This window comes from Solanum verrucosum, unplaced genomic scaffold, assembly GCF_900185275.1.
Source record: "Solanum verrucosum unplaced genomic scaffold, falcon-dt-bn FXZP01000238.1, whole genome shotgun sequence".
Classification (NCBI taxonomy): domain Eukaryota; kingdom Viridiplantae; phylum Streptophyta; class Magnoliopsida; order Solanales; family Solanaceae; genus Solanum; species Solanum verrucosum.
The window spans coordinates 1,954,162-1,968,776 of record NW_026020630.1 but is presented as its reverse complement, the minus strand read 5'-3'; the positions used below and the strand labels follow the sequence as shown (position 1 = coordinate 1,968,776).

General features: G+C 35.5%; 2 protein-coding genes across 2 annotated transcripts; one reads left to right on the top strand and one right to left on the bottom strand.

Moving 5' to 3' along the window:
* Window positions 1–430: 430 nt before the first annotated feature.
* LOC125811686 (protein arginine N-methyltransferase 1.1-like) lies at window positions 431–5,023 on the bottom strand. Its single transcript, XM_049491215.1, has 9 exons — window positions 4,667–5,023; window positions 4,176–4,186; window positions 3,902–4,057; window positions 3,580–3,643; window positions 3,353–3,495; window positions 1,807–1,894; window positions 1,540–1,655; window positions 1,286–1,436; window positions 431–928 (listed from the first exon to the last, which is right to left on the bottom strand). Exons 1-9 carry the CDS (start codon window positions 4,917–4,919, stop codon window positions 723–725), a joined length of 1,188 nt encoding a protein of 395 aa, XP_049347172.1. The 5' UTR covers window positions 4,920–5,023; the 3' UTR covers window positions 431–722.
* A 1,315-nt stretch (window positions 5,024–6,338) lies between these two features.
* On the top strand, window positions 6,339–14,123 carry LOC125811673 (choline-phosphate cytidylyltransferase 1-like). The gene is made up of 9 exons (XM_049491198.1): window positions 6,339–6,389; window positions 6,916–7,148; window positions 7,487–7,600; window positions 9,932–10,027; window positions 10,297–10,339; window positions 10,625–10,780; window positions 11,022–11,102; window positions 13,612–13,710; window positions 13,891–14,123. Exons 2-9 carry the CDS (start codon window positions 6,970–6,972, stop codon window positions 14,044–14,046), a joined length of 924 nt encoding a protein of 307 aa, XP_049347155.1. The 5' UTR covers window positions 6,339–6,389; window positions 6,916–6,969; the 3' UTR covers window positions 14,047–14,123.
* The last annotated feature ends 492 nt before the right edge of the window (window positions 14,124–14,615 follow it).

Genomic DNA, 14,615 nt, shown 5'->3' with positions numbered 1-14,615 from the left:
TGCAGGATTATCATAGCTTTTTGTGTGTATTATTCCATGAATTTTTCAGAATAGGATTACCCTACTTCATTTGACCCCAAATATTGAGCAATCATTCAAAATGACCTAGTGAACGATATTCATTATTTTTCCAGGACCGACAATACCTTCTTTGGGGTGTTTCTAGGTCGTAAAAACATGAATTCAAGATTATCTCATATTTCACATGTATTAAGGCCTTGTGAGTTGTGACCAATATTCATGACTTCCATTAACGATCTCTTTTTACAGCGTTTCAATGTCGCGAAATAGAAATTCAAAATTTCACATATTTCATGTGTGTTGGTCTTCGAAATGTGCATGAATTCAAATTTAATTGAATTCTAATACGAATACCAAACACCAAATGTGAACAGGAAAAAATTAACTAGGACTTAAATGAGCTTAACTAGAGTATCATAAACAAGGAACATCATTTTATAATAATAAAAAAAAATATAAGTTACAATAGCCTCTTTGGCCTCAAGCATCAGATAATGCAACAAATGAATTTCTTAGTTGTATAACTAAGCAAATAGAAAGAAAAATAATACAGTTTGATGGGGAAAATAAACAGAGAATACATTTACCCATTGATTGCCTTTGGGAAGCAGGTAGAAATGTTATCAGTTCCTGTATATTATATCCCGAAAGGCGCTGACAACCCAGGAATTCACTCATCTGTCATTTTCAACTTGAATGCATCATCTCATCCGATAATACTGAGTTCTTGAAACGCGGCAGTGTTTACCATTTACGGAGTATTTGAGCATTATATCGACATCTCGAGGATTTTTCTTGTTAGGAGCCACAGTCATGCTTCCAACTACAGCTTCCCCTTGGCAAACAGTTATCACATCTTCCAGGTAGAGAACTGTTTGCTTCCAATGTGTGCTTCGAGATTTGGGCCCTGCATATCATTATTTTTTTCATGGTCAGAAACGACGAAGCTACATGAGCTCGTTTATTTGGGGAGGGGGTCAAACATTCTTATCCCAGTTCCCGAGAAGGAAAAAAGAGAGCTCATAATATTCTATTGCATAGATTGTTCAGGTCTTTGCAAGAACTCTTCTGAATCCTACATACTCTTCCCAAAAACGTAAAAAAGGAGAACTACAAAGTGACCAATCTAAACACCTCAGACCCTTCGAATAAGGAAAAATAACACAGCAGAAACAAATAATATATGGAAAAAACTTCAAGGAAGGAGAATACTGCAAAGGCTAATGTCAAAATTAAAAGCAAATGCAAAGACCAAAGTGCGGACCTGTTGAGAAGCCCAACAACTTGTGACACTTAGTGAAAGAGACATCGAAGTATGCTACAAGGGCATGGATGTAATCGTCACGTTCTGCAATGAGCTTAAATGGAGCTGTGAAGGAAGCATCCCCAGAAGTCATCTTAGAAATGTCCATCGTCTGAAGGGAAGCATCCATTGTCAGTGAAGTAAAAGACAAATCACGCATTGTACGACTATTCAGTAAATCCCAAGGCAACTACGTATAAACTAGACTTGATTACCTTCAGTAACTGGCAGTTTGTAACAATCTGATTCTGATCTACTGTGTCAACAATAGGTTCCATCATAGCTTGCTTTCGTATGCAGCTCATGTCGAAACCGTACACACTATTCCAAACTGCAGTAGAACACGGAGGCCAAAATTAACAAAAGAGAAAAACGGAAGATGTTTGATGCCACAAGAAAATACATTCAAAGTACATAACTAAACAGAAAATATCAAAATCCATCAAGTATAAAACAAAAACATGAAGGAGGAATAAACTTACATTCAATCTTATCTTCTTTGTAATCAGCATCTTCAATAGCTGTCAAACAAAGAGAAGCTTTATCCGGCAGAACAAGACCATCCCTTACCTGCAATGGGAAAGAAAGAGGACAGGATTAGGAAAAAACTCTTTCTTATCCATCAACCAAGAACGAAAAACTTCAAGACAAGTGAGCACAGAAAGCAAAGCCAGGCATTTGGCATAATTTTGCTGAGCTAATCTTGACCAACCTGCAATATCTCCCAAAAACAACGATATGGCAATCCTCAGGGTAAACCACACACTAACTACACGTACTCATTCTCATTTTCTAAAGAAGCCATATTTTCATATTCATCTTCCCAATAGCTGACTTAATTGATAAAAGTTAGCACACTTCACAGCTGTAATAGGATATAAATCACCACATAAGCACTCTATTAATATCTGCTATACAAATACATTCAACCAAACACACGCAGACGTCAATCACACATTATTTTCTTTGCTTTTGTTGACTTGTTCCTTTTTCCAGATGAGATTAAGGGGCTTAAGGTGGCAGGGAGGAGGATCAGCAAGAAGGTTTGATCACTGCAAGTGAATGTGATGATAGATGAAATATGTTTCACCTGTGGGAACAAAATGTCGGGGCAAAATCTAGATTAGCATTCAATGATAGAATGTAATCACGCCTTATTTAAACCCGTGACCAAGCTTCAATAATAAGCATAGTCTAATTAATGTAGAAGAGGTTGCGACAGTCACAATATCATAGCTTGGATAAGGACAGGGGCCCTCTTCCTCATTCCACACATATTTCATTACTACCAACACTTCCTCCTGCTCAGACCTTTTACTTTGTGGCATCATTTCCATTTCCCCTTTAAAGGTCTAAATTCTAATCCACAACATATAGTAGACCCATCAAGTATAATCAAAAAGTCGAGGAAAAAACTTCAACCTCTCATCAACATCCAAAACTATTCATACTATTCCGGCAATAGATAGTCAAATTAGCTTCTTAATTTAATAAACAAGCTTAGGCACCAAGCAGGAAAACCAGAATTCAAAAGCGGCTAGGAAAAAAAATGACGCCCATGCATTGAGAAGATAAATATTAAATAAGGCCTCTTTGGGGATGTTTATCCATAGTTTGTACTGGGTAGCATCATTTACTGGAACCAATGGTAAACATATAATTGGAAACAATATTCCACAGGTAGCTTCTTTACAATAAGTAGTTCAACCTGCAGTCAGTTTTAGTGTTTTACTAAATTCAGGGGTTAACTCATTAAAACACTAAGCCAACAGTCTTTGGTCCCCTTCATGGTGTCTTCCAATGACTACATACATTTTCTTTTATGGATAAGTATCTATTGTGCTACACACAATTTCTTTCATCCATAAAAAGCACTCAAAATCTAATCTCTATGCATCTGTGCTTTCTCTTCATCCATATTCATGCATACGCAATCTCGTTGCTTGCACAGAAAATCGATTCTGAAGAACTGATATCATCATTAATCCAAGAGACAAATTTTACATCATCACAAGTAAAGTAACTTACCAGCCACTTGTCGCGAGCATACAAGACTGTATCTAACATGTTCTCGTACAGAAGAAAGTATCCCATCCACTCGGAGATTATTATATCCACTTGTGGAACGGGTAGGTCAATCTCCTCTACCTTTCCCTTGATAACCGTTATAACTGAGATAGAAAGAGAACAGACTCAGTAAAGCACACACACCAGAATACCTGTCACAAAGTACATGAGTGATAGCATCTTCTCACCATCAGAAAATCCATTGAGTTTAACAATTTCTTGTGCCATGTCAGCCATACTGGAGCATTCGATCTGAAAATTAAATAGTAAAAGTTCAGCCATATTTGATGATATTGCAAAGACAACTGCCAGTTCCACATAGCTTTCAAATCAATTTACATTCTAAAGTCCTTTGCAATATCTTCACAAGAACCACAATGTAAAGCATCATAATGTGTGCACACCAAAACAGCCACCACAAGATAGCAATCATGGACCAATCATGAAAGAACAAGAAACTACATAAAATGGAAGAATAAAACGAGAACATGGAACAAGTGAAATGCATACCGCATAAACATGTTTGGCACCAACTTTAGCACAAAAGAGTGACAGAATTCCTGTCCCAGCTCCCACATCAAGGACCACTTTATCCTTGAAAAGAAAGGAATTTTTATAGATTACATTTTGGTAAGTCTTAGTTCTTACTACATCCTTCAACATCTCCTGTTACCAAATAAAAATTAACAATTAGAACAACGCAAAACAAATCATCTTTAAACAAAACTGTATCAAGAAGAGATACCAAACAAGAAAAACAATACAAACAAAGATGGATACTTACTTCGTGAATACCTGCAATAGCATCAACAAAACAAAGGCAGATAATTAGCTTCCATAAGTAACTTCATATAAAGCAAGATGCATAAAAGTAATAAATTTGAAAGTTAAGCCAGTACTACAGGTCTACCGATTTTATTTTTTTTACATTACAAGGACTCTTCGACTACATTTTAATCTCCAACAAAGAAAATAAGCATAACAATAGAGTTTTATAAGTAATGAAGTTCCCAAATAAATACTTTATGCAAAAAACTCAACAGATATACAACATTACCATGTTCAAAAAAAAAACTCAACAGATATAAATTACCCAAATCAGTTTTTTTTTGGAAAAGAACAGGAAAAAACAACACTTGGGTCTTTCTCCTTTCTACTCTAAAGCTTCCCATGAATAAGAAAAAGGAGATTTTACAACTTACAGAAGCTCAATTTAAGTAAATTTTAGCTAAAATTCAAATAAATCGAAACATACACATGGTACAAATCACTGACCAAAATGTGAGTATGAGTCGAAATAATAGTCAGCGCTGGTCTTATCACCGCCGACCATCGAGTCATCCACGGCGGCAGCGGTGGTGGGGTCACACATGGAGATATCTTCATCCACTTCAAGATTCGAGCTTTCCGTAACAGTTTCATCTTGTACTACTTGTTCATCATCATCCTCATACTGAAATTTGATCTTTGATGGATTTTTTCCATAGCTTGCTGAATTCCCAATCTCATTATTGCTTACAGAATCCATTGGAGCTCTCTTCACAGTTTTAGGGTTTAAGAACAAAGGGGTGGCTCCAAATTAGGGTTTATGAGAGCTAATATATAAAGGTATAGAACCTCTTTGAGAATTTTATAAAGTAGTATTTTTTTACTCGTTTATTAAAATAATAATAATAATCGAAATTTGATAAATATATATTTGGTATATTTTACTTTAAAAGAAATCTTATATAGTGAGAAGAAAAATCAACTTTTGGCTATCTTTTATGAAAACTTTTTGAGAAAATGACATAAATTATCCCTAAATTATCATAATAAGTTTGAAATGATTCTTTAACTATATACGTGATAGATATAGTCCTTTAACTATCCACCCTTTTATCAAGTTTGGTCTATATCATTTTTTATAAAAAGTGTTAACAAACACCTTTAACATACATGATTGAATTCTATCTCCTTTCGTTTTTCCACCTCTTTTTCTCCATTATCTCATTGTTTCCTCACTTTCCTTTTTCCAATTCTTCTCCATGGACTTTCTTTTTTGTCATTTCCTTTGTCTATTATCTCACTATTTCCTCACTTCTTCTTTTTTTCAATTCTTTTCTTCATTGTATGCAATTATGTCGTTGATTGTTATTTGATGCGAGTTAAAGCAAAATGCAAAGTAACCAACACAATTGAGAAAATATTGTGAGCAAAAAATATGATTATATTTTCATGTTAATAATCGGTCATTATATCAATGAAACTGCATAAAATTGCAGAAAAGTTCAACAATCAGCAACTAAATTGCACTATAGTGCTCTATTTTCAATAGTTTTAATGCAGAAAATAGCTTTAACTACAAAATAAAAAATAAATAGCAGCTATCAAACTTCAATCGAATTGCAGCACCAAAACACCCAATCAGCAGAAAACTGCAAAATCAACACCAAACTATATATACCACAACACTAGACAGCAACATCAAACCACCAAAAAATCAGCACCAAACTGCACAAAACACAACTCCAAAAACGTCACCAAGTTGCACAAAACATAGCTCCAAAAACGTCACCAAACTACACAAACAGCAGCACCCACCCACCAAAAATCAGCACCAAACTACACAAAAATTAGCATAGAAACTGCGCCAAAATCTAGATTCTAGGGTTTTCTTGACTTTAGCGTCTCACAATGAAGAAAAGAGGAGGGGAAAAGAAAATCAACAGAGAGAGTATTGAATGACGGCGTTTGTTAACGGTGGATATAAAAAGTGGATAGAAATCAAACTTGACAAAAGAGTGGATAATTAAAGGACTATATCCGTCAAGTATATAGTTAAAAGGACTATTTTAAAGCTACTTGATAGTTTAGCTACCATTTATGTCATTTTCTCTGTTTTGTCCAGAAACTTGTTTGTGCATATTCTTCTTCTTTGTTCTTAGCTCACAGGTAAGAAACGGATATTGGGATCTGCATCGGCTCCTTTATCATCTTCCATGGCACTGATTGCCCGGTGAGAATGACACGTTTCTCTTTAATTACCTTCATTTCTTTCTTCCCCTTTTATATTGTTCCACCTGCGTTTTGTGTGTTGAATCCATTTAGATTTGTTTCAGTTTGCATTTGTTCTGTTGATATTTCATTTATTTTGAAAATGTTGTAGCTTTTGCAAACTTGTGTAGTACCTCTGCTTCTCATAGACTGGAACTGTTTTGATATAAGATTTGAGTGTCTTATGATTCGAATCTCTTGTTTAAATCACATGCTCCCAAATTTCTTCCTTGTTAGCAAACTTAAATCACATTATCTTCCTTCTAAACCTTTATTTAGAACAAAGCTTTGATAAATTTGGATTTTGACGTATGAGGTGCCCACCCATTACGCCTCGTGTAAAAATAAACTAGGACCCCCACAAACCACGAAGCTTTTTTCAATTATTCATTCCCAGGGAGTAGTAGTCGGTATCCGTGTTTTGTGTGTTGGGTGGAGAAGAAACAAAAGAGGTTAAATAAGACTTTTTTTTTTTTTTTACAATGTAGGCGTTAGCATTTGGAGAACAGCAGCACAGAGAGAGAAGGGCTGATAATATAGTAATGGAGAATGGAGGAGGAGAAGATCCACAATTAGAACCACCACCACAGCCGCAGCGACGGTTGAAGCCGATCCCACCGAATCCACCGCCAACAGATCGGCCGGCTCGTATTTACGCCGATGGCATCTACGATCTCTTTCACTTCGGACATGCTCGCGCCCTCGAACAAGCTAAGAAACTGTATGTCTTCTCCTCTATATGATTCTGGAATTATTAATTAACTTTTATTGTGAAAAATAAATTTTTGTGGTTGTGAGAGGGATCCAATGAGAAATCTGGTTGATTTCTTCTCATCTAGGTAAGCCTAGGTGAGAAAACTTAACGATACCTGTGTTTTGATTGTGAAGATACAGTATATAGCTGTCGGGAAAAGAAGAAAACGAAATAGGTGTTTGTCTAAGTTGTTGTTTTTAATTGTTAGTGGAATATTTTTAGTAGTATGATTGTAGAGCCATGAAGAATTTGTGAAATTGAACATACTTTTACTTAAAACTGAATTATTCATTGCCTAAATGTAGATTGCCTAACGCTCAGCTTCTTGTTGGATGCTGCAATGATGAAATTACTCACAAATTCAAGGGAAAAACTGTTATGAATGAAAAGGAGCGATATGAATCTTTGCGCCACTGCAGGTTGGTTTTATGGGGTTGTCAATTCTGTTTTAAGTTTAATGTTTTTTTCTGTCAGATCATAATGAAATGATCTTTCTTCTTTAGTAATAGTGAAATGATCGAGTATCTCTAATTTCTGGGGTGAGATTCATTCAGTTGTCTGATGTCTTCAGAATACATTCTCAAATATATGAACTTCTGTTTTCATGTAGATGTTTCTTATATTGTGTATATTGATGGTAACTTTGATTTTTAAAATGATTGTAGTTGTCTGTTCATTTTCCTTTCGGTTGCCAATGAGATGAATAGTTGAGGTCAGTTCTAGATATTTTGTATAAAAAATGCTTGTTGTTGTGAGAATTAAGAGAAACAAGGATGAGAGTAATATAGCATGTGTGAAGATCATTTTTTTTATAAGATAATGAATTTCATAGAAGGCATCAAGAAGATGCGATATTTACAGAAGGTAGAAAAGTAAAAGACGTTGTTAGCTATATTACAAAGTAAAAGGGGAGGCCATTGTGTTGGGACTACATTGCACACAAAATCATTAAATTTTTGGGGAATCACATTGATTCAAGATTAAATTTGGCTAGTTCAAACTCATATATTGATGCTGCAGAAATCGCTCAATGGCCAGTTCTGGGTCCATAGATCGCAAGAAACTTTTCTAATATGGTTGGAGCCTACAGAGTAGGCGAGCTTGACTCTTTTTTCTCTAAGTGTCTTACTGGATGCTTCAACGATACCTTCATTATTAACTCTAATCCAGAGGTTATCCAGATATTAATAGGTTAAGAATATGGGATAGTTACCAATATATACCATTCGGCCATCTAGTTTATTAAAGAAAGGCTAAAGTATACACTACATATGGTCTAGGCACTAGGAATTTAGCATTTACAATAAATGTATGCTTATGAAATGGTTATGGGGGTATTGCAAGGAGGAGAGCTCTTTGTGGATGGAGGCTTCAATGGCAATACATGGTTATCAATGCCCTTGGTGCACCAATCTTTCAAGAAGACCTCATGGTGTTGGACTCTGGAAAAGTATCAGAAAGTTATGGTGTAAATTTTCCCTAAGTTCTTATTTTAAATTGGTAAGTGTACCAACATTAAATTTGGGAAGACAAATGGTTAGGGGGGTCTACCCTAAAGAATGACTTTCCAAGCTTGTATCAGATAGCTCAGAACATAACTCCACCATCTCTCAGAATTGGCAAAATAACTGCAGGCAAATACAGTTCAGGAGGAATATTTAAGACTGGGAACTGCCTCACCTTATAGAGTTATGGCTTAAATTAGAACACTGTTGTCAAGTCATGTATTATTGACAACCTAAAATGGAAGGATGGTCCCTATTCAGTGAAGGAAGGCTTTTCTCACCTCTGCTCTCCTACAATGAGATAATTGATAGATGGCTCTGGAAATATATCTGGAAATTAAAGCTCGTCTCAAGATCATATGTTTTAGCTGGACAGCTTTACATGAAGCATGCCTTGCACAGGATAAACTCTACAGAAGGAAAATTCAGAGAGTAGATGCTTCATATGCCTAAATAAATTAGATTCCAATAGACTTCTTTTGCTACACTGCACAATCGTCACAGATATTTGGGGCACGTTTTTCTCTATTTTTGGTCTCAAATGGGTTATGCCACAAAACGTAAAAGAGGCCTATGAATGCTGGTCTAATTCGGAAGTTGATAAGTCCATCGCAGATGATTCCTGCCTGTATCTTTTGATGTGTCTGGACAGAAAAGAATTGTAGATGTTTTGATGGGATTTCAACTCCTACTTATTTTCTCAAGGCTCAAGGTCTTTTATGGTTGTATAGTTGGCAGAATCTCTCCCCTGTAAATTGTCCTATTAATTTTTTGAACTTCACTAGCTCTTTAGGATTAGCTTAGTTTTTGTGGCCTATGGCTGATAAACAGATTGGTAGAAGAAATGGTGAGAAAGACAGAGACAGAAAGGAACTCAAAATATTTTGAAGACAAAAGCAGTTATATTTAGAAGATCAAGATGAATCGTCTTTCTTTGCTTTATTTTTGGTGTAAACAGGAATTTTTGGATTATGTATGAGACCGGATGGATTTAATAGGTGGCTTGCAAGTAACTGTTACATGAGGTTTCTCTTCTTTTTCTCTTTTTGAGTTGTACATACAGTTATCAGCACTTGCCAGGTGCTGATTTTATTATCAGTACAAGCCTGTTACCTTTCTTTTGAAAAAAAAATGTTGCTTATGATGGTTCTAATATTGTAGCTTCTAATGGTTGATATCTGCCTTTATCTTCAATTTTGTTATGGTGCGTTTTCAATTAGGTTAATTGTGTATGCATTGATGCAGATGGGTTGATGAAGTTATTCCAGATGCGCCTTGGGTTGTTACCCCAGAGTTCATTGAGAAACATCGGATTGACTATGTGGCACATGACGCTCTTCCGTAAGGCAAAACGGCCCATAAAATTTTTACTTCTGTTGATTTGCATAACGGTCCCTGTTTCCTTGGAACTATATTTAGACCAGCTTTTGATATGCCTTATCTGACTTATTCATTATTTTACTTTAAGATGGAATTAGCTTTACATAACTAATTTAAGGTCTTCCCCCGTTGTGTGATTTGCTTTGTTTTATTTGTTTGTGTTGTGTTTCATTTTGAGTTCATATATATTTTTTCTTTTAATTTTTCGTCTTCTTATCTGTACACGTCAGTTATGCGGATGCAAGTGGAGCTGGAAATGACGTTTACGAGTATGTAAGTCCAAAATGAACTTCAGTTTATCATACGCGACTTTTACCTTATTCATTTGATGTTTCTGTTAAACAATTTAGTTTGTGTCTGTACAATGTTTTTGTGTGCATAAACCAGGGTGATTTGCAACTTGTTCATCTTTTTAACATGCTGTATGAAAGTCGGTCTTTATTTGCTCATTTTTTATCCTTTATTAATCAGTGTAAGATATCTAGTTTGATATTCACTCTTTAATGCTTGCTGTGAAGCCATGTGTAATGTGAATATTTTTAAAACCTGTGTTATTAGGTTAAATCCATTGGTAAGTTCTTGGAGACCAAGCGGACTGATGGAATATCTACTTCAGATTTAATAATGAGGATTGTAAAAGACTACAATGAATATGTGATGCGCAATTTGGACCGAGGATATTCAAGAACGGATCTTGGTCTGAGCTATGTGAAGGTATACTCTTTAGTGTTTGATTGGGTGATGTAATAATACCTTACCTTTCTCAGGAAAGAAGTTTTCTTATTTTGCAAATGCAATGAAAGAAAAAGTGTGCTAATTGGATGATGTAGACTTTCTGCTAGCATTAGCTTTATTCCGCACTAATAATAGTAGAATCAATAGCACACAGTCAAAGATTACATTTTGTTTCATTATTTGCTTTGCCAGGTATTAACTTCATTATTGCCTCTTTTAGGAAAAAAGACTGAGAGTGAACAGGGGTTTGAAAAAGTTGCATGAGAGAGTAAAGAAACAACAAGAGAAAGTGGAAGAGAAGGTATACTCTTTAATTATTTGACTGCTTTTCATTTCTCTATTTCGAATACAAGCTTGTTAGAAGAGTCTCCAATCTCCATAGAATATGTGGTTTTGAATATAGTTTGGCAATTATTTGGAAAAAGCAAGGGAAAAGGATATTAAGATCTGTGTCCTCTATCGTTTGTGCAAATTTTTTTTTAAAGAGGTAACCATATTTTATATAACCAAAAGAGTATATAAGAGAAACATAGTTACAGGAACCCCAAAAAAACATAAACCGATTCCTTAACTAGTTACAATGACCCAATAATGTCAACTACAGAATCTCTATATCTTCTGCTAGGCCTCCTTACACCAAAAATGAAACAAAAATATATACAATATATTTTTAGTCTTCTGTTGAGTGCCTGCATCTTCAAAACACCACGCATTCCTTTTCCTTCCTATTGTCCACCAGACGCATGTAGGAATAATTCTCCACCATCTCTTCTGCCTTACAAAATTGTCTGGATTATTCCAGCATGTGAACAACTCAGCAGTTTTCTTAGGCATTATCCATTTGAGGCTTTGCATACTCAGTAAGAGCTTACAGATTACTGGTAACTTTACAATGGATAAGTAGGTGGCTACTTGTTTCATTCAGTATCCATCTGACCCCTTTCATACTCGGTAAGAGCTGCCACAGAGTACTGGTAACTTTGCAATGGATAAATAGTTGGCTATACGTTTCATTCATTATCCATTTGATCCCTTTCATATTCGGTAAGACTAAAGAGCTGCCTCAGGGTACTGGTAACTTTGCAATGGATAAATAATAGGTGGCTCTTTGTTTCATTTTCTCTCCACATAGAAGGCATTTAGAACACATAGGAATATTGTGCAAATGACACTTTGAGCAATGAAGGGGTAGCACAGGAAACAATATGGTATATAAGGTAAGGTTGAATTCGAGGATACAATTGAATTGCCTCTCTACCCCACAAAGGTAGGCAGTAGGGCTGAGATTTGCATACACCCTACCCTCCCCAGACCCCACTTGTGGGACTATACTGGGTATATTGTTGTTGTGGTGGTGGTGAATATTATGAAGTGTAGGCGACTTGGTTTAACACATCCTATTATGGAATATCAACATTATATGTCAGTGTTAGGTGTTCTAATCTTTTATCATCGCTGTACAACTGACATGTTCTTGTAGGTTCTCGTATTATTAGATCCTTTATATTTTAAGCTGACAACATTTTCATAAGGTCAAGTTTGTCCCCAAGGAGATGAAGCATTCGTATTATGTCATGCATAGGAACTTTTTGATACAAATACAATAGCTATCCACATTTTCATATTAGCTATATTAGCCTGGATCATTGCTTGTGCTTTTAGTTGCTATTTCTTATGAGTAGGGTGATGTCTAACCACTTTTAGATGCATAAGTAGATATCTTTGCTGACCGAATTGTTTGTTTTTAGTAGGTGGATGGTTCTTTTTGTTTAATGCAACACTGGTTTGGTTTCATTTGTTGAGAAGCCTGGAGCTTTTAATTAGTATAAGTAATTTTCTTAACCTGTAATGAAGTGTTCATGAGCTTTTGTGGTTTGCTTCCCCATTATGATGCGGCTCGGTTGATAGTATATAAGTACATATTTTTTTAATAGGGATAGTATATATATTTATTTCTATCATTGAGCTTGCATCCGATTATGGTTAATGTTGTGTTGCAATGTGTACTACCTTCTGGGTAAATTTTCCTCTTACTATTCTACTAATTACTACTCCCTCCATGTCACACTCTTTCCTTTTTAGTTGGTCCCGAAAAGAATAACATTTTTTTAGATTTAGTAAAATTTTACTTCAAACTTCCCATTTTATCCGTAATGAAATGATGTATAGCCACGTAAATTTCTATAGCTTATTTTAGACCACAAGTTTCAAAAATCTTTTCTTTTTAACAAAAATATTAACTTCAAGCTTCCTTTAGTCAAATGCCTTCACATAAATTGGAATGAACTGCCAACGCATCCAAACCCCGTTCTTTTATATTATTTGTTGGTATAGATAATACATATATGATCAGATGCATAAGTTGGTAAGGACTGTTTAGAGTTGGGACACAAAATTACTAATTCAAATTGGAATGTACAATGATCGGGGAAATTGGAAGGGGTGTAGTATTAATTTTCAATTCGTAATAGTTTATCACCTTGTAGAATTTGGGTGGTGGAGATGGTGGAAGTTGCAATTATCTGAAGAGTGAGTGCTAAACTATGATAGATGAAGCTACTTTTCATCTTATATGCTAGGTTTCCGAGTAAAGAAAGCTCTTTCTTCTCCATGATTATTCTCACTATGTATTTTGTAGCTCAGTGTTACCAAAAATGGAGCAGTAGGTAGCAGTTCCGCTAGCTCTTTCGTATGTTAATGAAATAAACATAAGACGGATGCTTGTCGTCATTGAAGAACCATCACTTTCTCAGTAAAACCTATTTCTAGTCTTCAAGCACAAAACATGTTAAAAAGACTACTTGTTGCAGATACAAACAGTAGCAAAGCATCGAAATATTTGGGTGGAGAATGCTGATAGATTGGTTGCTGGTTTCCTTGAGATGTTTGAAGAGGGTTGCCACAAAATGGTAAGATCTCTATGCTGCTTTTCCCATCCCTCCTCCCTCCCATGCTCTTCTCCTCTTGTCTCTATCTGGTGTTCAATTCCCTTACAGTTTTCCAGGCAGAAAAAAATTTAGCACCTCTCACACACAAATGAGAGTGGTTTATATTTGCACTTCTGATCATACGTATTGGAATTTCAACAGGGAACTGTCATAAGAGACCGAATTCAAGAGCAGATGAGGACCAAGAGTATAAAAGGGCTTCTATATGACAAAGAAGAGGATGATGATGAATATGACTACTATTACGGGAGCAGCAACGATGATGAAGAATACTACGATGGTGAAGATGAAGACTAGGGTTGCTCACTTTCTCATGTTATGTGGTGATGTAAAATGTAGTTTATGGATCAAGTTGGATGAAGATGTATTATGTCTAACGGTTGGATGCGATTTATTTTTTTGTGACTATTTTCTTCATTTCACTGTTCATAAACCCATGATTGTTCAGGGGCTTTGTTGCTCTCTTCGTTGTGCTTACCACTTCTTAAAACCTGAATAATGAACCTTAGTATCATTAGTTAAGACTAAATCCGTTAAGAATTTAGTGGTAATAATTTTCCAGATTGGTTTGGCCCTCCCTGTTTGTGCAGCAGCTGTCAGAGATCCATATCCCATTTTACGAGAGTTTTAGCGTGCCAAATCTTGTCACATTTATGTTTCATCCTTATCCTATCTTAACACTGTCCACTCATCTCTTTGACTTTGCTACTTGTTCACTTAGGAATTAAGAGGTATAAAGTCTCAAGTGAGTATTTTACATTAATGCTAAATCTGTTTTTGGAACCATGATTTTCATATGACTTTTACCGCACTTGTTAAGTAGAGAGATGGGGAAGAATAAGAGCTCCTTTTACCGCACTTGTTAA

Bases quoted from the DNA above. Each gene is read 5' to 3' on its own strand.
- LOC125811686 (XM_049491215.1), bottom strand. From the start codon at position 4,919: ATGGATTCTGTAAGCAATAATGAGATTGGGAATTCAGCAAGCTATGGA. The intron at 3,496-3,579 runs GTGAGAAGATGC...TTTCTATCTCAG, and splicing joins ACTCAATGGATTTTCTGATG to TTATAACGGTTATCAAGGGA. The intron at 1,437-1,539 runs GTAATCAAGTCT...GCTTCCCTTCAG, and splicing joins CAAACTGCCAGTTACTGAAG to ACGATGGACATTTCTAAGAT.
- LOC125811673 (XM_049491198.1), top strand. From the start codon at position 6,970: ATGGAGAATGGAGGAGGAGAAGATCCACAATTAGAACCACCACCACAG. The intron at 7,601-9,931 runs GTTGGTTTTATG...GCATTGATGCAG, and splicing joins GAATCTTTGCGCCACTGCAG to ATGGGTTGATGAAGTTATTC. The intron at 10,340-10,624 runs GTAAGTCCAAAA...CTGTGTTATTAG, and splicing joins GAAATGACGTTTACGAGTAT to GTTAAATCCATTGGTAAGTT.